General features: G+C 35.2%; 2 protein-coding genes and 1 long non-coding RNA gene across 3 annotated transcripts; 1 reads left to right on the plus strand and 2 right to left on the minus strand.

Moving 5' to 3' along the window:
* Positions 1–13,119: 13,119 nt before the first annotated feature.
* On the plus strand, positions 13,120–14,185 carry LOC120136293 (ethylene-responsive transcription factor CRF5-like). Its single transcript, XM_039152365.1, has one exon. It carries the CDS (start codon positions 13,241–13,243, stop codon positions 14,183–14,185), a length of 945 nt encoding a protein of 314 aa, XP_039008296.1. The 5' UTR covers positions 13,120–13,240.
* Positions 14,186–20,848: 6,663 nt separating this feature from the next.
* LOC120136337 lies at positions 20,849–21,514 on the minus strand. The gene is made up of 3 exons (XR_005517332.1): positions 21,410–21,514; positions 21,229–21,335; positions 20,849–20,936 (listed from the first exon to the last, which is right to left on the minus strand). It is a non-coding gene; the product is annotated as an uncharacterized LOC120136337 (long non-coding RNA).
* A 138-nt stretch (positions 21,515–21,652) lies between these two features.
* Positions 21,653–23,380, minus strand: LOC120136309 (tubulin gamma-1 chain-like). The gene is made up of 8 exons (XM_039152377.1): positions 23,240–23,380; positions 22,871–22,924; positions 22,699–22,803; positions 22,523–22,533; positions 22,324–22,387; positions 22,178–22,222; positions 21,859–21,987; positions 21,653–21,712 (listed from the first exon to the last, which is right to left on the minus strand). Exons 1-8 carry the CDS (start codon positions 23,375–23,377, stop codon positions 21,653–21,655), a joined length of 606 nt encoding a protein of 201 aa, XP_039008308.1. The 5' UTR covers positions 23,378–23,380.
* Positions 23,381–26,983: the final 3,603 nt, after the last annotated feature.

Genomic DNA, 26,983 nt, shown 5'->3' on the forward strand with positions numbered 1-26,983 from the left:
AGTGATAGTAGTAATAGTTCATACATGATTACAAGCTATAGTTTATATTTTATGTTTATTGCCTCACTAAGTCATCGACTTAGCGTGTGATTGTTTCACACGTAGGTTACCAAAGTGAGAAGAGTAAAGAGCAATATGGAGCAAGACAGGTCAGTTCTTCTTACCAAATGTCAGATCAGAAGAAAGATGAATAATATGTATTTTAATACATAAATTTCTAGTTGGCATGTATTCAAGATAATATATTATATAAGCTCTGAATAGTTCGATAAAGGTTTTGAATAAGTTATATGTAATAATAAATTTTAAATTACTCACTATTTTATACAAGTAAAGGTTTTTGAAAAGTCAATGTGACATTTCGGACTCGGATCCGGGTCGGATCCGGGTTGGGGTGTTACAAATACACTTGGAGTAATAAAGAACATGAATTTTTTTTGGCTAGGAAACTCGACAGAATTATGATAAATCCTGGCTTCCTCCTTCCACCAATCTTTTGTGGAATTCTTAGCTCCTGGAATCTCTGATCATAGCATGGCCATTATGTGATTTTCGAAAGACCACCCTGCCACCAAGCCTAAGCCTTTCAAATTTTTTAACTTTTGGGCTGGCCATCCCAACTTTCTCAATATTGTAAGCCAATCTTGGACTCAAGATACTCATGGCAATCCTATGATGGTACTGTTCATAATACTAAGAAGACTTAAAGTTTGTCTCAGAAGGTTTAACAAAGAAAACTTTAGCAACATCTCTGATAGAGTTAAATCCAAGCGATTGGAGTTGAAGAACAATTGCTCACTCTTAGAGGAGAGGAAGCCTTATAGAAGAAACTTGACATTCAACAATAGTTGAACTCTCTTGAAGAAGCTGAATCACTTTTCTTCAAACTAAAGGCTAAAGTTCAATGGATTAAAGATGGTGACAAAAATACCAAATTTTTTCATTCCATTGTGGCTTTTAAAAACAAAAGGAATACCATTAGAGTCCTAGTTGATGAAAGAGGGAATAGGCTTGAAACTTACTTTCGATGCCATTGCCAATGAAGTTACTTCTTTTTTCACTAATCTGCTTGGTACTACTGATTCTATGGTTAAGGATATTAATCCTTCTTCCCTTCAGGACATTCTTGAATTTTCTTTGCCTATCGAAGTTGCTTCTGCTATTGTTAAGGATATCACGAATGAAGAAATCCACAATGCCATCTTTTGCCAAGGCAATGAAAAGGCCCCTGGACCGGATGGTTTCACACCTTACTTCTTCAAGAAAACATGGTCCATTGTGGGTGAAAATGTTATTGAGGCTATTAATTATTTCTTCTGCAACTCTCATATTCACCCAGCCTTTAACTCAACTATAATTGTACTTGTTCCTAAAGTACAAAATCCAACAACTGTCAAAGAATTCAGGCCTATCTCCTGTTGTTCCGTTATCTACAAGATTATCTCTAAAATTCTGGTCAACAGAATGACTGATTTTCTTCCTCAGATTATATCATTGAATCAAACTGCTTTTATCCGAGGGCGCAACATCATTGACAACTCTCTTCTTGCTCAGGAGATTGTTAGAGGTTATGGTAGGAAACCCATCTCTCCTAGATGCACTATGAAGATCGACTTACACAAGGTTTTTGATACATTGCGTTGTAACTTTATTTCTTCTATTCTAACAGCCCTCAATTTCCCTCCAAGATTTATTACTTGGATTGAAGTTGTTTTTCTCAAGCTAGATACTCAATCTCCTTCAATGGCTCATTGATTGGTTATTTTAAAGGAGCTAGAGGTCTAAGGCAGGGAGACCCCTATCCCTATATTTGTTTGTCCTCGCTATGAATGTGCTCTCAAAAATGCTAAACTTGGCTGCTTCAAAAGGAATCTTTAGTTTTCACCCTAAATGCAAGAAGATCGGGCTTTCACATCTTTCTTTTGCTGATGACCTACTGATTTTATGCAAAGGTAATATTGGTTCGGTTGCTGGTGTTTTAAGTGTCCTTGATCAATTCTATGAATTTTCAGGGCTAAAGCTTAATTCTTCCAAATGTGAGCTTTTTACGGCGGGTATTCTTCCAAGGGAACTGGCGGATATTAAGCGTCTTTCAGGTTTCAAGTCCGGTTCCCTTCCTGTTAGGTACCTCGGTATCCCTTTAATCACTCGCAAGCTAACTATGAAGGACTGTGAACCTCTACTTGAGAAAATAAAGCAGCGATTGCATCACTGGTCCACCCGAAACCTTAGTTACGCTGGCAGACTGGAATTAATTCGCACCGTTCTGTTCAACATCAGTAATTCCTGGTGCAGACAGCTTCTCCTTCCAGCCTCGATTCTAAAAGCAATCGACCAACTTTGCGCAAGGTTCTTCTGGAAAGGCGAAGACAAACCTGCAACTGGAGCCCGGGTAAGCTGGGATCGTATGTGCCTCACCAAATTAGAAGGTGGTTTAGGTCTGATTAATACATCAATTTGGAATAGAGCATGCACTATAAGCCTCATTAGGAAGGTTTTTACTAGTAACGGTTTATTGTGGGTTGCGTGGTTACACAATTACATTCTTAAATGACAGGATTTCTGGCATTTCGAGGCTGGAACAAATGTTAGTTGGGGATTCAAAAGAATTCTGAAATTGAGACCTACTACTGCTCTTTTTTTTGCTTCTGGTTTCATGCGTACTAAGGAAATATACGAGTACATTCGACCGCAAGTGCAAAAGGTTATTTGGCAGCGTCTAATATAGTATCCTTTGCATATTCCAAAGCATAGCTTGATTGCTTGGATGACCATTTTGAATAAATTACCAACCAGAGATCGTTTAGAAAGAATGGGAATTTGCACGGATGGACTATGTATAAACTGTAGCACTCATCAAGAAACTAGAGATCATATTTTCTCTAATTGCTCCTTGGTTGTTGGTATATGGAAACCCATCCTTAACATGAATAAGATGAACTTTTATGCTTTGACTTGGGATGAAATGGTAACTCGTGCTTGCTCCTCTTGGAAAGGAAGTACCTCTTAATTGCCATTTTGAAGATCTCGTGGAATGCCTTCATTTACTTCTTGTGGCAGGAACGTAACCAGAGATTATTTCAGGGCCGTTTCCGATCTGCTGACGATATTCTTAAAGAAATTGTCGATGTGGTTGCAATTCGTCTAAGGGACAGATCCATAAATAGACTAGATAGTACTAACTTATCCTTTTGTAATGCTTGGGGTATAGTACAACCAATCATTGATGTGTAATTAGGCTGTTCTGTTTTGTTGATTGGTTATTGGTTGTATCAAAACCTTACTGTTGTGGTAATAAAATGTTGAATTATCCAAAAAAAAAAATATTTGATTGGCATCGTTAATGTTATAATATCTTGGAAGCCTTCGATTTACGAGTTTAAGGTTATAAATAGTTAATTTAGAGTTGTGTTTGATAGTACGGTATCGATAAAGAAAGTAATGGATCATGTTGGGCTTCAGACACGGATTAAGTTTAGTTTCGGTTTTGTTGTAAGGTTGAAATGTTTTTGGATTCAGGTTGGGATATTTTCTTTTTATGACAAATTGAATTCGGGCTTTTGTGAGCAGAATTTTGAGTTCATTTTGATATAATGGTAAACATGAGCTAAAACGCTGGGATGTGTTTTCAGCACTTGCGTGTTACAAAATTGTACATTTTCATGGTTGAACCTTAATTTTATGCAAGATATTTGACTCCCCTGAATCCATCAAACACATATATCAGGCTGAAATTTGACGGTTCAAATTGTGGCCATCTTTTGGCATTTAACTAAGGAATAGATCAACTTTCCAATTATGAAACCTCTCCCTTTTCATGTTCTTCATCTTATCTGGAACTTTTGTATGATAATTAGACAATGTTGTTCAATAAATCAAGTTCTTGTATGTGTTGACTTGACCATTTATGAGGTGAATTTACATTGGCCGTGGTGAGATTACTGCGGTAGGCTTACCGAAAATAGTAATATCCAAGCACAAAGAGAGCGCATCAAAAAAAATGAAAAAGAAGAACACACAAGACAAGAGGTTGGCATTTTAGCCTTTCTATTTTTTGGAAATACAGGGATTTAAATAAAAATATATCTGGTAAATTATGATAAATGTTTGTTGGTTTGATTGGTAATCGATAAAGAATTCAATGTTCGATGTTTCTTAAGTAGTATCTTGAATTCGAATTTTGTAGATAGAAAAAATATTGTGAATAGAATTTTATACCTCATGTAATGATTCAATTTAATTCGACTATATTATTTAGAGGTTAATTTAATTTAATTTTATATATAATTTAAATTTATGTAGTTATTAAACATTGCAAAGTCTTAAACAAAAGAAATAAATAAAAGTCAATTCTATAGTATGCTTATCCTAATATTTAAGTATTAAGTGACATGAATTGTTAAGAGACTTATTGTTATTTTTTAAGCTCTCGAGTTCGAGCACTTTGTATGTAGGGATTTATTGTTTATCTAATTTAATATTTATTTTAGTTTTTAATTCTTAAATATCTACAACTAGTACAATTTGATAATAAAAAATAGTAAAATGAATTACGATTCAGGAAGTCAAATCTAACCTCTTCTATGATGTAGACTATGGTAACTCTTCAATGTTCCAATTTCTAAGTTTAGAAAATTTATTTTAGAGAATTCAAATATCTTTTGATTTGATAAATTGCTACATGTACCTCCCAAGTAATGACCTTGGTGGTACAGACTCTGGGTTACTATTCAGGCTGATCAGACAAAAGAAATAAAAATATTAATATAAAATGATACTGACTAAGATTATCTTTATAAAAAAAGAATCATATTTCGGAAAAAGTTCAGTAAAAGTCAAGTATTAAATATTAAAAAACATAATAACGTATTTATTAAAATAATTAAAGACTCTTGACTTGATGTTGAGGAATTAAGTAGTAGAGAGGGGAAGTAAATGGGGTAAGGTGAGTGAAGATAAAGGTGGTGTGGTTTTCGTACCCAACCACTTTTGTCATTATTTTATGTCCGAACTGCTACTCTCCTCCATTCATTCCTTGTCCCCCAAGCTTCATATACGTAGCTGCTCTTGTTCTTATTACAAATTTCAATACGCTCTGCTTCTTTGTTTTATTCCATTATGTGTTTTCTTTCTCATATTGAAGGAAATTTTGACGCTTGACGGCCAAGCAAATTACAATTTGACATTGATAACGTAAACGGACTAAATTTCATATCATTATGAGGGCCCGGTTAATCGAGAAATAATTTGTTTTAGGCTAACTTCAATTACTAAATTGATCTAAAATATTAGATATCAAATTTAGGAAAACTCAGTTTAGATACTAATTTATATATTGATTTTAATATGATGACGTGGCGACAGATATTATGTGCAACAGAGCTGGTTTATCATGTCCTCCCTCCGGTGACGGATATATCGCCGGTCACTGTGAGAGACACTAATCTCACATGTTTTCACCGTTATTTAGCTCACCACCAAATAAAATCTCTTAATTGCGGGTAGGTGTCCAATGCGAATGAAGCGTGTTTACACGTGGATCATTAGAGAGTGAGAAAAGTTTTTGTTTCTTGGTGACCAACCTCATTTCGAGGTAGCGCTAGGACACGTGTTACGAAGAAGGAGATGTGGCAATTCGTTTGGGATCTCCAGGGGACACCGGAACCATCTCTGTACTCTAACACATTTTTTGTTAATGATCAATGATTAATATTTTAATAATTAAATAAAGGAGTAAATTATAAAAATTCACCATTCAACTCTTCTAACTCATATTTTGGTCACTTAAGTTTAATTTTTTGATTTAATCACTTCACTTTTGAACTAATTATATTTTGATCACTCATTCATTAAATTATAAAAAGTAAAATGGTGTGATTTATTTTATTATTAAAATATAGATTACTTCAATAATATTTTAATCACTAATGATGATAATTGATGATGAACGATTGATAATCATAATATGAATAGGTTTAACACAGAGAGAGAATGAGAAAGAAAAGAAAGAAAAAAGAAAAAAAATTACAATAATTCAAAAATGATTCATTTTAGGTATTTTTTTTTGAAAAATCATCGGTGACCGATATATTTATCGATTTAATACTGGTCAGACTATATTTCTCAATCTAACACTCTCAGCAATAAAGAGCACCCCCTGAACCGCGCTATATACTGATTTGGCGTCACGTGGGGTAAGACGCACCCCTGCACCGCGCTATATTCTGACATGAGATACACGTGGGTATAGCGCGGATAAGGGGTCGCGCCTTACCTGTGTATCTGCCACGCGTCAGAAAGGCGCGCCCCCTGCCCCGCGCTATATGTTTAATTACCCTCATACCTCGACGCTTCACACCCCAATCCTCCCTATAAATACCCCCATCCTCAATCACTTTCATCACACCAAATTCTCTCAATTTCTCTCAAATACTCTTATATTCTCTATTTAAGGTATATTTTATTATATTTTTAATATTTTGTATTTAATTTATTTAAGTATTTTAATTTATTTAATATTTTACTTATATAATTTTTTTTTGCAGATATATAATGGAAGACGGTATACTTCGCTTGGATGGAAATCATATATCTCGACACTTTGCTAATACGGCAACATTTTAACGTTTTAATTTAATTTAAATTATTAGTAATAATTTGTTGATTTATTTAATACATGATTATTAGATTAAGAATTACTTTTTGTAATTATTTATTTTTAGGAGAAGCACCGTGTATTAGATCCTTTTATTATGAACCTTAAGTTAGTGATACCTAGTCGTGTCTTGTCGTATTTAGTAGAGGCTGAATTTGGTTACATAGGTAGATATCAGGGTCACTGTAAGATAGAACCAGACCTTATCTCTACCTTAGTAGAGCGGTGGAGGCCGGAGACCCACACATTCCATCTTCTGTGCAGAGAGTGCACGATTACACTTGAGGATGTTGCTATGCACCTGGGGCTTTCGGTGGATGGGGATGTTATATCAGGGATCACGGAGGGTTCCCGGACTACTTTGTGCTGGGAAAATCTAGGACGTGTCCCGGAAAGTTTTAACGGTGGTCGGATACCGTTAAATTAGTTAGATGCCAATTTTCGGGAGTTGAGCGAGGACACGTCTGAGGATGAAGTTAAAATATATGCACGTGCATGCATACTGCAGCTGATAGGAGGAGGGTTGCTGATGCCGGACAAATCGCGCAACCAAGTTCACTGCATGTGGTTGCGATATCTGAGCGACTTTCATCTGGCTGGATCATTCAGTTGGGGCTCGGAAGTTTTGGCTTTGATGTACAGGGAGATGTGTCGAGCCACTGACTACAGGAGTAATGCTATCGGCGGATGTCTCCTGCTGCTGCAGTCTTGGGCATGGTATCGATTGCCCTTTTTATGTCCCATTGTGAAGAACTCATTTGTATTTCCACTACTCCTGCGGTAATTATAAAACTGGTTTCGTATATTAATAATTTTATAAAGCGTATAATAATTTTTTTTCCTTGAATAGGTGGTCTACTGATAGGAAAAATCATCAAGAGGGTGCTAATCGATCAGAAGGCTGACACACATATATGAATTTTATTGTTTAAAAATCGATTTTAGATTATAGTTATATAATTAGATTATTATTTTGATAAAAATTATATATATTTGTTTTAGTTTGAATGAGTTCCATATTCTACTGATGATGTGATGGCGGTGATCCCACCTGAGTTGAGGGTCCCATCAGATGTTTGGATGGCAATGGTCCCCTTGATCTGTTATGCGATCGTCGAGTGGCACTCCACTGATCGTGTGCTCTGGCAATTTGGTTGTTTTCAACCAATTCCGGAAGCACCCCGCAATATGGACAAGTTGCATAGCACAGATAGACGCGGCAAGATAGATACAGATTGGCTGGTGAGGCATCATGAGTGGGTCATATTGTGGGAGGATCGATATTGGCATCTTCCCCGTAGAGAGCCCATTTTACTTGACCTCTTGATGGTTGCTGACGGTTATTATGAGTGGTTCAACAGTAACGGGAAACCATTTCTGCTTCCCGAGGATACACGAGGGCACAGCACCATCGTCCCCCGACTCGTGGACGGAGAGCAGGTGCTTCTAGTTCATCCTCAGCTGCACCAGTAAGACCTTCACAGTAGCCACCATATCCAGTGACTTACATACCGCAGCCATATATGATGCCGCCACCGTTTTTCCATTACCAGATGCCGCCCCCTTCACCTGGTTTTATGACCTCGTCGCCGCCGTCACAGATGACCCCTCCTGGAGGCTATTATGGGTATATGTTTGTATATTCGACTTGGGGTTCATATGCTGGATATTTGGCAGGTTCAGCCTCATCACACATGGCCGCAACACAGACACCTCCTGTACAGTTTTCACACTCAGCGATGTCTGGGTTTTATGAGTTTTCCCAATTTTCCCAGTTTTCGCAGGCCGGTGGGATAGTCAATCATACACCTCCAGGGTCCTTATTTTATGGAGGTTCTTCATCGTCATCAGCTCCTCATCAACCTAATGTACCTACTCAGGACGACGACGACGAAGATGATGATGGTGATGACAGCGAGGAGTCACAACCAGTGATACGAAGAAATCCTCCTCGAGACCGACAGCCACCACCCTGCTGAACACATTCGCGTCACATGCATCGATAGATTTTGTTTTTTATTATATTTGTATTTAGTTTATTGGACTTTTTAATTGTAATTTTTTATTATTTCTCATTTAATACTTACTTTATTTTGTTAAATTTGTTGGACTTTTTTTAATGTATTTCAGTTAATTTTGTTTATTACCATTTAATATTAGTTATTGTAATTTGGTTTTCATTTACCATTTAATACTTATTGTAAGTTTGTTGGATTTGAATTATTTTGAAATACCAAATTATTATTAGTTTGATAAAATTTAATGATTGTGTTCGATAACTTTCTTAAGTTTATCACTTATTATCTCTTTTATTATAATCACATATAGACGCAAACGTCCAATCTCGTATTATTGTATCATTTTTTAATCTTCATCAACTATTATCGAATGAAATTAACTTGAAGTAAATGAAAATTAAAGTACAAGAATTATTATTTGATAAACAAATATATCATTTCCTCATCAATTGTTACTTGACGGCAACAGAAGTGGACATGTTTTTCTAGTATGTCATGGGTTTCTACAATGCCCACATCTTCTGTCTTGTCTAGATCTTTCTCGAATATCTATATCGCAATGAATTCGATTGGATTTTGGACGACCACGCTCCCTCAATAAACTCGGATTTGGTACAATCGGAAGCCAATCTTGAACCTCATCAGGGTCTTTGTCATTATCTATGGGGGGAAACTCAAATCTGTATACCTTAAAAACTTCATATAGTAGGTATACAGGATCCAAAAAATGGTTATAGTCTTGAAGTGTATGCGAGCAAGCTGCTATCACATGAGAGCATGGATACTTCAGAGCTTGAAAAAACCCGCAGTCGTATGTTCTGCCCTTTATATTTACTCTTAATGACACAACTTCAATCCCTTGAAGAGGTCGCAGCAACTCTGTGACACGAAACATTTCATGCCTTCTAGAGAAGCTTGTTACAGACATTCCATTTGATGCAAAAAAAATTCTGTAGATCTGCAACTAATCTAGGGTGATAGACATGACCGCCTTGCATCCAGGTTTGAGCTTATCCCCCGAGCTTCGCAAAAAGCGCCCCCAAACAAAAATATGTAGTCTTTACCAAAGCTGCTACTGGTAAGTGACGTGCATCCTTTAAGGTTGAATTGATTGCCTCTGCCAAGTTCGTCGTCATGTGCCCATATCGATATCCACCATCATATGCGTTCGTCCATATTTCTTTATCGATGAGGCTAATGTAATCGTATCCTTCCTCGTTCTTCGCCCACAAATCTTGAAGCATTGATTCAAACGTTCAAGGAAGTAGTTTGTAACCTAATATAAAAATGTATAACTTACTAACTTGCTTTCTTTGCAACATTAAAATGATCAAAAAAAACAATCTACATCAGTTTCACTTACCCATGCGCACAATTAATTGACGCTCATCATTCTTCTTGTACCTTCCATGGTAGTTCGCAGCAATGTGTCGGAGACATACCTATGTTGGACAAAGGGTGGTTGCCACATTGGACCCAAAGACTCTATTGTTTCTTTGATCTCAGCTCGGCGATATGAAATGGCACAGATATTTTCCCTCGTGATAACATGTGCACGTAAATTTCGGAGGAAAAAAGCCCAAGAATCTGTATCTTCTCATTCGACAAGAGCAAAAGCAACTGGAAGAATGTTGCGATTGCCATCTTGGACAACTACCAATAATAAAACTTGCTTGTATTTTCCATACAAGAAAGTCCCGTCGATCTGGACCACATGCTTGCAGTATTTGACAGCATTAACGCACTGTGGGTAACTCCAAAAAACCCGATAGAATTGGCATCGAAATTGAAGAACTCGATCATTATGGTATGAATAGGAGGTTTCGAAGTCCACAATTATCCTAGGATTCAACGTCTGCACCAGCCTAAACCAACCTGGAAGTTCGTTGTAAGATGCATCTCATTCGCCATGAAGTTTGACAATGACATTTTGTTTTGCCAACCAAGCTTTTTTATAGGAGACAGTGTACCCATAATGCGATTGTATAGTTGAAATCAACACTGCAACAGTTATATGAGAGTTTGTTTTTACCATGGGCATGATGGCTTGGCATATCATTTCAGAGTCCAAGTTGGGATGATTTTGGTTGACCCCTCCAGCATAAGATGTGTGAAGACCGTTGTATACTGTTAGTTCTCATATGTTGTTTTTATCAGCTTCATATATGTGTGCATGAGGGTTAGTTTGTGCCATATTTCCTGGAACTTCATCATCATCGGAGTTGAATTACGGTGATTCTGGGTGAATGAATAGTCCAGTCTCAGCACCATCCGCACTAGGCTCACAAAGTAATTATTCTGGTGGAAATGATGGTTCCTCCATGCGCTCCACATTTAGGTCGAATAACATACTACTTGCACGCCTTCCCCTTGAACTAGAAGCCATATCGACATTGAGATAGAAAAATGCCGCAGTCGAATGTCTCCCCCTGAAGCTTGAAGCCATCGTGTCAAATGGAAACTATATAGATGGTTACGTCGATGGCATCTCTATATGGTGAAAGAAATTTGCAGATGAATACCTTTCCCTTGAACTGGACGCGGTGTTGCCATACAGATTGTTCTTGGACCCACCTCGGTACATATCGTAAGGAGTTGCAGATGAATGTCTCCCCATTATGACATTAAAATCATTACACATTACTGTAGTCGGGCTGTCAACCTGTTCAGCCAGCCCATAGTGGGAGCTTAATGATTGACCCCGAACAACACACACTTGAACAAAATGTGCATACATCTCAAGATCGACATCTAAATAATTACTTTGAGCTTCAACCATAATTTCAACATCATCATTGTTCGAAAGTTCGAACGCTGTATAAGTTAATGACAACAATGATGTTGGAAATCTGTATTGCAACGACGACATTCTTCTACTACTTCCAATATGAATCTTCCTCGAAATCTTCGTTATCAGCTCCTCAAGAGTTATGTTTATCTTGAATGATATTTTAACACGCTCATTTAATACGAAAACAACTCCGGTTTCATTTTCTCGAATTTCACCATCATAATAAACAATAGCTGAAAGTCGCGCCATTCTTTGAGTTTAAAAGTGCGACAATATTATATCTGCAAAAAAATAACTGAAACAAACCTGATTAAATAAATAATATATAAACGAAAATATAACACAATAAAATTTTTACACATCAACGTAAATAATTTAAATATAATTTTATATTATATCTGCACTATAAACTATTCTACGTATATGCTCCCGCTTTCCAATTTTACAAACACAAAATTAATGAAAATAATTAGTATAATATTTTTCAAATAATCATAAACAATAAGTAATAAAAAAATTTATAACAAAATTACATTATAACGAAAAATCGCACGAACTTCTAAATCAAATATAAGAAAATTGCTAGAATTATTGACTCGTTGATGGAATTTTGTATTAATTTATAAGTTGAGAGGAGAGATGTGAGAGATGTGAGTAACTTAACCGGGGGGAGAAGGGTATTTATAGCCGAGAAAAGTTGCTATAATTATACAAGGCGCAGTACCTGCACCGCGCCTATATAATTATCAGTTAAAGGTATGGTGCGGCCCCTGCCCCGTGTTATAATTATATCAGAATTAAAGGTAAGGCGCGGACCTGCCCGCGCTATATCCCTACGTGGCGTAAGGGCGCCCCAGGGGCCACGCTATAACCACGTATATTCCATCAGCTGTGAGTAACTTAACCGGGGGAGAAGGGTATTTATAGCCGAGAAAAGTTGCTATAATTATACAAGGCGCAGTACCTGCACCGCGCCTTATATAATTATATCAGTTAAAGGTATGGTGCGGCCCCTGCCCCGTGTTATATATAATTATATCAGAATTAAAGGTAAGGCGCGGCCCCTGCCCCGCGCTATATCCCTACGTGGCGTAAGGCGCGCCCCAGGGGCCACGCTATACCCACGTATATTCCATGTCAGCATATAGAGCGGTGCAGAGGACGCGCCTTACCCTGAGTGGCACCAAATCAACATATAACGCGGTGCAGGGGGTGCACTTTACTGCAAAGGGTATTAGATTGAGAAATATAGTCTGACCGATGTTAGATCGATAAATATACCAGTAAGCGGTAATTTTTCAAGAAAAATGCTATCATTTTAATTAAATTTAACTTTTTGTAAAGAATCAAAATGATGCCATATTTTATATCTCGTCACATCATCTATTATGTATTGACGTAATTAATTATTTAACGACAATTTGCTCAAAATAAGAAAAAAATTAAATATTTAATGTTTAAATTGATAGTTTTAAAACTTTATTAACAAAAACAAAAACAAAAACAACTGAGTGATGCAATTTATGATTTACCCTACAAACAAAAATAAAAAGGAAAATAAATATATTTCTAATAAAGTAGTTTTATTCAAGATACTCCTATTAAACAACGATTCTTGCCATTTTGACTTTTCCAAAACAACTGAAACTCTCCCGTTTAGCACTGGTCTCTCGCTCTTTACTCTCCAACAATTTGCTTTGTATATCGTTTCTTTTACAGATTCTTCTCTCTTATTTTGTTCTTCAAAATACCCATTTTTATGATACTGTTCCGGAGATGAAGCCATCGAGTTGGTTCCCAGTGAAATATACAGAGCAAAAAACTGTAACAAGCAAGCTAGTAAAGCCATCTAGCAAGTGGTTTCCGATGGAGTCCAAAGCTAAAGCCCCTAAAATTGTCAGGATTTGTGTCACCGATGAGGACGCCACGGATTCTTCCAGCGACGAATGTGAACGATCGAGGCATCATAGGGTGAAAAGGCATATAAACGAAATAAGGATCGAAGATTGTTCCACTGTCAATTCCTCCAAGCCGGCAAACAAGCAATACAGGCCAATAGTTAATAAAAGCAACTATGTAAATATGAGATCGAAGAAGCAACAACAAAAGCTGCAATCTTTGTCCAACGGTGTCGTCAAATATCGTGGTGTTCGACAACGGCCGTGGGGAAGATGGGCGGCTGAGATCAGAGACCCCACGAGTCGAACCAGGGTCTGGCTCGGCACTTATGACACTGCTGAGGAAGCTGCTTTGGAATATGACCGTGCCGCGGTTCGAATCAAAGGCCCCGATGCTCTCACAAACTTTGCAAAACCTCCGGTGAGACCTTCTCCACCGGAGATTGATCTTGAAATGATTTCCGGGTACGATTCGGCTCAAGACTCCACGTCTCTCCGTTCACCTACATCGGTTCTCAGATTCCAGTCCAACGAAGAAGCTGAACTTCAAACGGACTCCAAAGATGACTCTTCGGGGCACATCGAAAGTGAGTGGAAACCTGTCGATGAACTCAAAATAGAACCGAGTAACTTATCAGATGAGTACTTATTAACAGATCCGGATGTTTTATGTGATTACTTCAATTCTGATCATCTCGAACCAGTATTGTTTGATGAAATGAGGTTACCAGAAGAACGTACGGAACTTGGTTATGCTGATATTTCTGTAAAACTAGACGTCGATTTTGGGTCTTGTACGTGGGATGTCGATAATTACTATTAGAATAATGTAATTTTCCAGGTTTCAACACTTCCCAGAAGTCGTCCTGGTAAGATACATGGTAAATTCCGAGTGGAATTTTGGATACAATTTTCCAGTTTTCTTTTACAGTGTGTAAAGAAATGCGTAGAAAATATGTTCATTCTTGGTTCCTTTTTGTGTATGCCTTATCTTCTTTTGAATTGAATCGATTTGGTTGTTCAATTGTTCACTTTAGATCTTTTTTTCTTGTCTGTGTCTTTGATGGGAGTCGGTGAGACCTTTAATGTGTGGCATTTTCAAAAGGCTGCCAAGTTTAAGCTAAAGTTGGAGGCTCCAATGTTCGACGTCTCGCCACCTTAGCCACTCGTTAGTCATAAAATCATTTTTGTTGCTGGGTTTCATTAGTAAACATCGAGCCCCATATTCATAAAAGAAAAATCATAATGACCCTGTTGGAAATTACATAACTTGATAGCCTAAAAACAGTGTTTAGTTTAAAACCTTAAATCAGTGGGCCCGATGACAAGGACAATTCATTGTGCTTCGAAAACACATCTCGGAAAAGGATAGTGACAGGGGCACAGTGTATTTCAGGCGATATCTGGACGTGATTTCAATCCCCGGCAGCTAAAGAGGGTATCTTTGTTCCCGAAAACACCCAGTCAAAAGCTTTGCTACAAAAAGACGTTTCGTGATTTATAAAATTACAGGCTTTTTGGGGGGTTTAATGTATAAAGATAGTAGCAGCAAACGTGGTTTCAAATCCACCAGCTAATTTCTGCCCATAATTGAATCTCTCTGCATGAAACTTGATCTGCAAGACTGCAATTCTCTTTCCTTCTGGGCTCAAATTAAATGCATGCCAACAACGACAACCCATGCGTCGTTTCTTTGGCTTTGATGACCTGTCACTTTCATATAAGACACATTTGGCATTACTAGAACAAACTTTTAGTATGAATTTTCACATCACCACTTCGCACATGCAAAAGGTTGTTGAATCTGTGAAGTGATTTGAGACGATCCTGGATTGGTATCAAAATATAGCAAAACAAGAACAGTACATGCTTTGTGCTTTCATCTGTTTTCACTATTTCCATGAAATTCGAGCACTGGTTGAAAATAGTATCACTGGTAAACGTTGAAGCACTATCGAGGGAGTCAATCACGAACTTAACAATGTTTTATTTAATTCTATATTCGATAAGCTTAATAAAATTTGATCAACTTGTACTTATTAAAAAAAATTATTGTTTCACTCGTTGTTCATTAAGCTCGTCATAATTTTTATCTTATTTTTTAAATATATGTAAAATCTAGTAATATTATATAAAGCTTTAATAAATATATATTAATAAATTTAACAAAACAATATCAAAATATTATGTGAAATATTTCCAAAGTTTAAACTTTAAAGTAACAATCCTCAAATACAGTAAACTAACATATTATAACCAAAGTAATAATCCACAAATATATCAAATTACACATTACAATCATTCTTTAGAAGAAAAAAAGTTTAACATTACATAATCAATCCTAAAAATAAGACAAATAACATTATAATTCTTTTTAGAATAACTTATGAACTTATCTAGTTGAGTTGAGTCTTACTCGACTTGACTTGTTAAAGTTTCGAGTCAAATAAAATCGAATTCGAGTTGGTGGGAAACTACTCAAACTAAATTATCACCCATGCTAAGCGCTCTTTAGTATAGATTTTGAAGTGTTAATGAGCATATGTAGTGGATATGGTGGCTTGCAACTTGCAAATAATAAAGAGGATGCAGAAAAGAAGAGGGGAAAAAAGGGGTTTGGTCATTGCCTAGAACAACAAGTTGTAGCTTTTTGTCGGCTTCAGCTAACCTACCTCTGATATTGTCTGTCTATGTTTCCTGCGACGACCGTAGCACTTGCAGCAGCACCGGTCGTCAGAATTCAGATCCGTAATAACTTGATGCCCTTGTCTTTAATGTATATGTTTTGAAGACAAAACAGTGTATAATTGGTATTCTTATTTACCAGTTAAATTGGGTTTAATATTAAATAATATTTTTGGTTTAATAATATCAAATAATTTTAAATATTATTTCATACTATAAAACTAACTAATAGATTGCCGTTGCCGATAGAAGATATTAGTTCATAGATAGAAATAAGGGTTCATGCACTAAATTCAAACAAAAAAATGAAATTGAAAATTGAAGGTTAAGGGAACTCGAGTGTATTGATATTGATCGTGAACCCATGTTTAGGCCAATGGACCCACATTGCATTCAAGTTTTCCTCCTTCCAAGTACTCATCTCATATTTTTTTCTTCTTTTGGCCCAAACCATAATTTTGCTTTTTAAATGATATTTTGTTTTCCATTAATTTTGATTAGGGGCATAAATGAATAGAGCGTTCAATGAACTGTTCGTTTATGTTCATTTATTGTGCTAAATAAACGAGTACGAACAAATTTTTTTATTTTCATTTAATATACGCACGAACACAAACAGAGGTGTGTTCGGTTCGTTTATGTTCACGAACAAGCTTTTCTATTAGGTATTTTATCGACTTGTTTATAAGCTTGTTTACTCGGATCTCCTTTTCCTTTTCCTTTTTTACATTTTAAATATTGGAGAAGATAAGGACTAAATTGAGCAAAAGGTAAATTTCGGAGTTCAAATTGTAAAGCCTAAGGAACTTAAAGACTAGTGGCACAATTTCACCATTTTTCTTTGATTTGCAAATAAAGGATAAAATTGGAGTGTTGGTTGACAAACATTAAACGAACATGTTTGCATATGTTAAATGAATGAACACGAACACAATATTAAAAATTTAAATGAAATTGAACCAAACATAAACACCTTAAAAAATACAAATATAACTTTATTCATTCAAGCTTCGTAAATTTTGATGGGTGACCAATGGAGTCTAAGGTGTAGTGACTTTTATGATTTGATTATTAAACTTTTAAAAGTTATAAAATACTAATAATTTTTAAACAATTATAGAATGATTATTAAATTTTATTAATTTTTTTTTATAAAAATGGCCATCAAATTTATAAAACTTCTATAATTAATTATAATATTGTAGTGACCATTTTAAAACAATTGGATAAGTATAATGACCATTTATAATTTTTGAAAATTTAATCATCAAAACGATCCTTTTAATATAATTCAATGACATCTGTTGTACTTTAATCCCGTTTTCTAGGTCCTTCGGCTTCTATAAAGAGTCAAACCACCGTACATAAAAATCATGGCCAAAATTAACAAGAGAGTTTCATGGTCTTGCAATTCAGTGGCAGCTCAGCTCATTGGATTTTATTAGTCATGTTTAAGGATTAATAGTCCATTGGATCTTGGTCTGTAACAAGTATGTGTTTTAACTGAAAGAACCTCGAAACGGGTTGGCACAAATCAACATTCATGCGTGCCGACTAAAGGTGTGTATGAAAGACATTAGCTGGAGTCATCAACCTAGTGGAAAGCTCAAATTGCATTCAAAGTTGTATCTTATCCTATTCTTTAAATTTTAATCATTTGATTAACAAATTTCTGTCTTTAATACTATTGGAGTATGAATGATTGTGAGGACGCTTGAGTGTTGTTTATGTTTGTGTGATTCTAAAATTATTCTATTGTTTGTTAAATTGTTGACCAACTGTCAAAAGCTAGTAGGTCAGGACGTTGCATGAGTTTGTATAAATGTTATTGACTTGTGGTTAATGAAAAATACTGCACTATTCATGGTTAAAAGAATAGACTCTAAACCAACATGGTATCATAGCCAGGTAAAAATCAAATACTAAGCGAAGTCTAAGAGGCAAACAGATACAAAGGATTCTAAAAAGTAATATTGGAAGCAAAGAATCAAGAAGTAGAAGAAACAAAAGATTTAGTAAATAGGTAAAAGATAGGCCAACCATATTGAGCAATCAATCTCTCGAAAACAAATGCAATCCGCATGGCAATTTGCGACCTAAATGAACAATATAATAATTTAAACAAAAACAAATGCAATCCACATAGCAATTCATGATCTAAATGAACAATATAATAATTTAAAAGGCGTAGGAGGATGCGTCCAGAGGGTGGATGAGGTATGTGAGCACCAGTGCCACAAGCATCAGAATGTTGGCAATCCCTTGGTCAATTGAAGTTCCTTCAAAATATCAAATCAAAAAAAGAAAAAAAGCTTTTGTATTTTAGCTCTGAGAAAAACAATGAAAACAAATGTTCTTTAAGGAAATTAGAATCAACGTTACAGGTGAAAAGAAACGTTAGTCTACAAATTTTTGGCAACGCCTCAATAGAACGCATTTTCCAACACTACTATAGATTTTGAAGATTACATCATTTTTCAAAAGACCCAGAAACAGCTTGTATAAAAGAAGATTAGTTACCGTCACTTGTAGGAGGAGGAGCTGGTGCAGCAGACTGAGCTTCAACATTGCGCGAGACAATGTCGAGAACAAGAGCAACACTCGTAAGAACCCTGAAAGAATTGGCTTCCATGTTTTTAGCACTGTTATCAGCGTGGACAATAATATGAGAGCGCTGAAGAAAAAACTCAAGGTCGAAGACAAGCTCGGAGAAAAGTGAAAGTTTTGAAGTAGACAAATTCTGGAGAGGAAAACTGGGTTTAAATAATGACGTTGAGATTATATCAGAGGGGAATTGATTAAGTTCAGGTAATATGTAATTTGTAAGCAGTAAAAATGGAGGAAACTAGGGGAGTGCGGCTCAGGGTTTTCCTTCGGCTTAGTTATATGTTTGGCCCTTCAACTTGTGGATTCCTTCTACATTGACCCCTAGACTATTCTTGGTCTTACACCCTAAAATTTTGGATGATGACCAAAACTTTATATAACTTTTTAAATAAAAAGTTCTAATTATTGTATTTACAAATCAATTTAAGAAAGCATGCATTCTCATCTTTTCTTCTTCTTCTTCATTGTCATTGCACAATATTCCCTTTTATTGTAACTTTCGATGATATCCATTAATATTACTTATTGTTTGGTACTAAACATAGTAAACTTATTAGGATTGATTAGAAAATATATTGAAAGTACGATAGACAAATATTATTTAATTAATAAAATTCGTGTTAGCTTAATTTTAGCTTTAAAAAAGATCTCATACAGTAATCTTAGTAATAAAAGAAATATTATTTTCGTTAGAGCGTTTGAATTCGAGTAATTACATCTACCGTGTATGTGCACTGTTAATTAATTATATTACCTTATAAACTATTAAAAAATATTAACTTTAAAATATTCTAACCTTGACGTAGGATACAAAACTAATCACCCATTGGCCTTGGATACCCACCCTCCAGCTGTCAAGATTTTAACATTATTTGACATTAGTAGCCGTCGCTACAGAAAATCTCCATACATACTGTAAATATATGTATAAACTACATTATAGGTCACTCAATTATTATTTCAATTACAACTTGTCATTTTTCCCTAAAAGTATCAGTCAATTAAAAATTATTACAAATAAGTCACTCTGCAGTTAAATGAAACAAAAATCTAATGTGCTTTGGTATGGTAACAGTTTTAATTCCTAAAAGCCGTGATACTATCAAACCAAACAAGTCAATCAGATCAAAGCAACAATTGGATATCTGCATTCTACCATAAAAATAACACTTTAATGAGAACCATAAATAAATATTAGCCAATTATATGATTGAGCAAGCTCGGCTTGCAGCCTTAAAAGTACACATGTAACAAAACTTATGATCCGAAGATGAGATTGGTTGAAGACTGCTACAACCAGCACTTAATAAGTGTACAACGAAAAACAGATTTCATAGGAAAGATTTTGTCAACTCCCCTACCTGGTGTCTCACGCAAAACAATAAACACAATGCCCCCATTGGTAAAATCAACACTATATAAGATAGCAAGCAATTCTAAGCAACATGAAAGTAATATAACATTTATGGAAGAAGAACAAACAATTTAGGAGAACAAAGACTAAATTGATAGAAACTAATAATTGAGTGACCTAGAATGTAGTTTACTCTATATCTAAAACTAGTTGTCTTTATCCTTCTGGTTACTGCTTTACTTTGGGAGTTTTGAGAAATTCGAAAAAACAATTAAACAAATGCAAGCGTGGGTGGTTAAGTTAAAAAAAAGGTACAAAAGCAGATTTAAATTATATATGAAATGGTACGGGACCAGACCATGCTATGTTGATTCCATGCACATTGAAAGGACTACAACTTTTTTTCTTTTTTCTTTAAATTAGAATGATATTCCCACTCAAAACCATTTTAAAATGCTTGCAAAATCTAATCTTCCTTAGCTCCATTCTGTAAACTGATCTGTTAGGATAAAACTTTAACCACAGCCGGACAGCACTTTACAAATCCTATGGAAAACAACTCAAATTACAAACCATGATGCTATAATCCAAAAACAGAAACCACTGTTTATTTCTTAACCACAGCCGGACAGCACTCAACAAATCCTATGGAAACAACTCAAATTACAAACAATGATGCTATAATCCAAAAAACAGAAACCACTGTTTATTTTCTTCTGTCAACTACAAAAACAACACAAGACTTTCCCCTTGTCCTTCCTAGTTAGTTAAGTGCTTCCATTTGACTTAACCTCAGACAAGGTTTCAGAGCTGCGGTTCCACGGCTTTGCTACTACGAAAACAACTCAAATACTAAAATACATATGGTTATTAAAAAGAAAAATTTACAATACTCTCTCCAGAGTAGACCTAATATTTATGTGGTATCCTGTAACAAAAAAAAAATCCGGGCTAAGTTACAGGCATCTACTAAAAGACAATGTATATGCCAATTGCCTAGGGAATATCAAATTAATATGAACAAAGAAAAAGGAGTGGTTTTATCTTCAATTTTCATTTCAAACCACATCAAAACCCAGGGAATATCAACTGACGGCAGATTCTAAATCAACTTGCATGTTTTCATGTCTCACTAACTCCACCACATGCAATAACATAGTGTTAAAGAACATGATAGTAGAACTTTTGCCAGCAACGAATCAACCTTAACAGATCCATACCTGAGAAGACTACATAATTGAGGCTTTACTTATTTCATTTACACAGCCAAATTTGGATCCAGTGTTCCCGAGACATTTCCTTCTCCAGTTAAACTATGCCCAGGATCCTGCATATAACATTGTTATCAGTTACAGCCAAAAGGTGCTAAAAGATTGAAGTTGGTGCCAGCAAGGCATATACCTCCACTCCCCATTTGATATAATCCGGTGACTCGCAAGCCTTGTATTCATCAACCAAACTTTCAATTATATCCCTCGATTCATCAAATTCAGAAAGATCATTGTCCTGTTTGTGTTGTTCAAGATTAGAATAAAAATATCAACATAATGTAATCGCTTTTTTATCCAATTGAAAAATAGTATACAACTTTGGAAGCTAATCATATGTAACAAAATTAACAAACAAATTGCACTAATTATTTCTTCATTTCCTATAGAAGTAAACATGTGTTCTCTGTGCAGGTTTACAAATACATTTAGTTGCCTGTAAATAGACATGTTGCAACTTACACGTATATGTATACAACTCATGCATGCAGATGTTTGCATACCAAGTTCATATAAACGCACACAAAAAGCATAGTGACAGCAGTTATGAATTAGAAAGTGGGTGAAAAGTTGGTAACTCACCGCGAACATTGGAAACTTGCGATAATTGTCAAGAAATGCTTGCTTCTTTCTCAACTTCCCATACTGGCTCAAACATTTGCTGAAGAGGTGTCGGATGCTAGTATGACTTGCTAGCATGAGGCCACTTACCTGAAGAATACAAATGCCATTGTTTATTCTTTCTTGATGATTTCTTCAACAAAAGGGCCGTCTTTAAGGAGATATCAAAATCAAGCTCAAAGTTGTTACCATTAAATTCAGACCAAAATATTGTGAGTTATTCTATAATGCAGGCAAAACAAGATATCTAAATTCTAAATGACGAGAGCTAGAGCTGTACCCTGTGGGCAGTATGGACATATGGGGACTTTCTAGAAAGAGCAACCTACAGAAACACCAAAATAACAAACGGATCACGTAAGTCCAGAAATCATAAGAAAAAAGAATGGCGCAAAGTGATGACAACTGCTTCAACTGTCTAGAAACCTGAATACTTGCTGGGCCCCATTCAATAAAATTTACTAGCTTTCTTTCACGAATCCTCTGTAGACTTCATGCACCTGTAAATCATGGGAAATTATTTAACAAACATTAGAAGCTCAAACCATTAAGAATAGATGACACATAAAAAAGAGGTGGTAGGCACGACTTTATGTTGATTTTCAAAAACATAACCATTAACAACTAACAAGCAATCTGATCAACATTAATGATTCAAAATTTTAACATTAGCACTTCTTAAGAATAAAGAATGAAGTGTATAATTTTCTTATACAAAATTTTAATATCAGACTTAAGAGATATATTTCCTGTAAAAGCTATAGCATTTCCAATAAAAAAGAATTTAGTTATTTATGATACCTGACTAGGATCTACTTCTCCCTGAATGATATTCAGTATTGAGATATACTTTGCTTGACTAGCTTCTTTTGTGCGTGCATAAGAGGAAACCATAATATTTTTTATCTGCAAGGAATCATATGGTCAGAAAAATGCAACCTGTTTTGAAACAAGTACAAGCTACATATCTCACCTGGAGAAGTCTTCTCATAACATCAAGCACGGTAGTTTTGCGGATCACATTGGCCTGCCAAGAAGAGAAACGCAGGCATCAGACATATTGAATAATTCTTTGCAGGAATAACAAGACTAAAAACATTAATTTGTGACTGATATTGTATCCTGAGATGATTAAGTTAATAAAAATAGAAATAAGAAATTAGAAAGATACAGCTCTTTTTTTTCACCCCAAACATTACAGAAGAGGAAGCAAACCAATGCAATTATAGACATGATTGTATAAAGGCTCTATGTAACTCTTAAAATAACTGCAAGGAGCATTGATCAGAAACTGCATCAATGACACAGCTATAAGCACAAACAACAAGAGTATTTGATTTACCTGGCGCTCCACTGTAAGTGGTGTGTAACCTGTCATAAGAAAATGACATCTCGGTGTTGGAATTAAAGAGGCAAGAAGACCGACCAGATCGTTGTTCATGTACCCTGGATACCGCAATGTAGTTGTGCTTGCAGACATCACAGTGGAATCCAAAGATTTGTTTGAGCAAATGTAGGATTACTTATATGTAAACGCTCTACTGCAATTCTATTGATGCAGTATTGTCAAGAACAACAACACAATCAGCATTTAATGTTAGTCGCTTGAGTGTCAAAGTTAGTTGTAGGGTTGGACAACCACATCACTTGTCTGGTTAGGAATACACTATCTGTCTGGACCAGCTTCTTGCTGTAGCGGTCATTCAGAGCCTCCAACAGATAGGAACCCATACCTTCATTGTAGATGAGAGCAGTCAAGTTGTAACCAAATCAAAGTCTTCAACAAAACTTCCGTATTTTAGTTGAAGACACTACTACTACCGGGGTACTGACTTTGGAAACCTGAGCCTGTCCCTCCAGCAATTGAATGACATAGAACAAAACCCTCAAGACTGTCACTTCGATTTTCCCAAAAAAAAAAATCACCCTATACCCATTTTTTTTTCTTCTGTCAGACACAGTTTAGATTATATTTTTTGATTTAACACTCTTTGTCACGTGAGGCAAAGCGCGTCCCCTGCAGCGCACCTTATGCTGAGTTAGATACACGGCCCCTGGAGCACGCCTTACGCCACGTAGGACTATAGCGCTGTGCAAGGGCCACACCTTTGCTTTAATTCTGACACGCGTCAGAAAGGCGCACCCCTGTAGCCCCTTAGGTTTAATTACCCAACTACCCTGACCGTTCACACCTCATCTCCTTCCTATAAATACCTCCATTCTCAATCACTTTCATCACACCAAATCTTCTCAAATACTCTTATAATTGTTTAAGGTATATTTTATTATATTTAGTATTTTGTTAGTAATTTATTTAACTATTTAAATTTTTAATATTTTATTTAATTTTTTTTTTGTAGATATAAAATGGAAGGCGATTTACTTCTCTTGAATGGAAATCATATATCTCGACAATTTGCTGATACGGTAACATTTTAATTTATTAGTAATAATTTATTTAATGCATGATTATTAGTTTAAAAATTAATTTTTGTAATTATTTATATTTTAGGAGAGAGAACGTATATTAGATCATTTTATTATGAACCTTAAGTTAGCGATATCTACCCGTGTCTGGCCGTATTTAGCAAAGGTTGCGTTCAGTCACATAGGTAGATGTGAAGGTCACTGTAAGATAGAACTTGTTGAAAACATTTTTGATATTTCGATATAACAAATTAAGTTAAATGAATTTTAAGATTCCAAATGATTTTTTTTAAGTATATTCGATATAATTATTCGAATATCAAAACATTACTCTAAATCTTTCAAAAGTCATTTTTAATCCTTACTCAAGTGTAAAATTAAGTTTTAATCTTAAAACAATTTCATAATAATTTTACAAAGTATTTCGAACCGTTTCAAAGCCAAAAATTCCAGATTGCTCAGAGGGAACCGATTCCCCCCCCAAGGGGTACCAATTCCCCCCTGAATGGTTTGGCTCTGAGAATTCCAGTATGCTCAGAGGGAACCGATTCCCCCTACTGTTCAATGGTCGAAATATTTGAATTTTACACTTAGAGATAGGAAAAGCTTCCTTGGAAATATGTTGATTTCTTAGTTTTCAAAGAAACAAAATTGTGTTGCATTATCTACCACTGAAGCCGAATACATTTCAGCTGGTAGTTGTTGTGCACAAATTTTATGGATGAAACAACAACTTTTTGATTATGGAATTGAAGTTGGTACCATTCCTATCAAGTGTGACAATACTAGTGCTATTTGTCTCACTAAAAATCTCATCCAACACTCTAGAACTAAGTACATTAAAATAAGACATCACTTCATTAGAGACCATGTCACTAAAGAAGATGTAGTTCTAGAATTTGTTGATACGTTGCACCAATTAGCGGATATCTTTACAAAACCTTTAGACAAGGAAAATTTTGGACACTTAGGAGAGAATTAGGTTTGACCAACCTATCTCCACTTAGTGTTTAAAATATTTTTAGCACTTTTAAGACTAAATGAAAAATGCTAATTTTTGATTGCATTCATTACTATTAGTTAGGGGGAGTTTATGATTCTTGATGAAAAATTAATTTTATGTTCAAATATCGTTTAAAGATTAATTTGATTGTTTAAACATGATTAATTTTCAATTATGAGTTGCCAATACCACTAGAGAAAATTAATTTAGCATTTTGTATGTTTAAAATCGGATTTTAACATTTTGGTGCAGAGGGAATCGATACCCCCATGGGGTTCTGGTTTTATCGGGCAGAACCCTTGGTTTTGGCTCAAAACCTCTCTTCACGCCGTTTATCCCCTCTACTCTCTCAAATCTCCACTTTGCCTCAAAACAACGTTTTTAATCGGAATTCTCTTCAAATATCATCTTCTAAACTTGCTAGCATCATTAAAATAGTGCAAACAACATCAAAATCCACTCAATCTCATCTTTCAAGGTAAATTTTTCTAAACTCTCTATTTCATTGATTTTGAATATAAGACTAGTTTTAATTAGTTCTAGATAGAAATAGTGATCGGGCATTGATTGTTTAGTGATTAGAAACTATATATTACAACTAATTTCATCAAAAACACAAGAATTTTCCAAAAAATTTGAAATTTTTGAAATAAAAAAAATTGTTTTTCAAATTATTGTGTTTTAATTGAATTATGTTGTTGTTATGAAAACTATACATATATTGTTTTTCAAAATCTTATTTTTCAATAGTTTTCAAATACTTTGTCAATTAGGATTGATTTTGAAAACCTTGAAATATTGAAGACTCAATTGAGTTTTGGGATTGATTGAATTGCATACATGTGTTTTCTAAATTGCATGTTATCCATTCTATTCCGATTTCTTAAACCATGTCCAATCCTAAACGTCCTAGGTCATCATCTAGTCGCTCACACTGTCAACCAAATTCACATCCTATTCCTGAAATTACAATTCCTAATCCTAATCCAGTTGATCCCAATATAACTATCCAAAATTTATGCTTCAATCATCCTGGTCCTAGAAATCATCGTTTTTGGTATTATCAATATTTTGACTCTTACAAAATTAGAGAAGAACGTATCCCTTCTCGTCAAGCTATGTTAGATATAAATTTTAAATATCTTCCTCTTTTACAAGAGTGGAAATTTGATAAACTTTGTGACCTTGAACCTATAGTTTATCATCAACTTGGTCGCATCTTTTATTCTAATACCGTTTGTGTCAAAAACCGAGCTCAAACCGAAACCATAGGAGTTCATTCCTACCTCCTAGGACAATTCTTACATATTGACTCGGCTTACATAGCCAAGGCATTAGGATTAGATAACGATGGTATTTCAAATGAAAAACAAATTTTAGGTTCTCGTTATAAAAGAATGGATGGTGCGAGTGTCTTAAACCTTCATGAACGTTTTCTTCATCTAATGATTTCTTGGTGTTTTCGACCATCCGGAGGTTGTTATTCTACTCTTAGAGCCTTGGATCTTTGGTGGTAACACTGTTTCGAAAACAGTATTAAAATAAACCTACCTCAGATTATTTTTGCTGAAATTGTTGAAACCGTAAATCTTGTTCCTAACAAGAAACTCTGTTCATCTCTAGTTTACGGTTGCATTTTGAGTAATCTATTTTCTA

Source organism: Hibiscus syriacus, unplaced genomic scaffold (assembly GCF_006381635.1).
Source record: "Hibiscus syriacus cultivar Baekdansim isolate YM2019G1 unplaced genomic scaffold, ASM638163v2 tig00110622_pilon, whole genome shotgun sequence".
NCBI classification, from domain to species: Eukaryota; Viridiplantae; Streptophyta; class Magnoliopsida; order Malvales; family Malvaceae; genus Hibiscus; species Hibiscus syriacus.

What these genes read in the sequence shown, in the direction of transcription:
- LOC120136293 (XM_039152365.1), top strand. Translation starts at nt 13,241, where the DNA reads ATGAAGCCATCGAGTTGGTTCCCAGTGAAATATACAGAGCAAAAAACT.
- LOC120136309 (XM_039152377.1), bottom strand. Translation starts at nt 23,377, where the DNA reads ATGTCTGCAAGCACAACTACATTGCGGTATCCAGGGTACATGAACAAC. An exon ending in CACTTACAGTGGAGCGCCAG is followed by an intron (nt 22,925 to 23,239) that starts GTAAATCAAATA and finishes TCTTCTTGGCAG; the next exon opens with GCCAATGTGATCCGCAAAAC. An exon ending in GCAAGTTTCCAATGTTCGCG is followed by an intron (nt 21,713 to 21,858) that starts GTGAGTTACCAA and finishes GTCTATTTACAG; the next exon opens with GCAACTAAATGTATTTGTAA.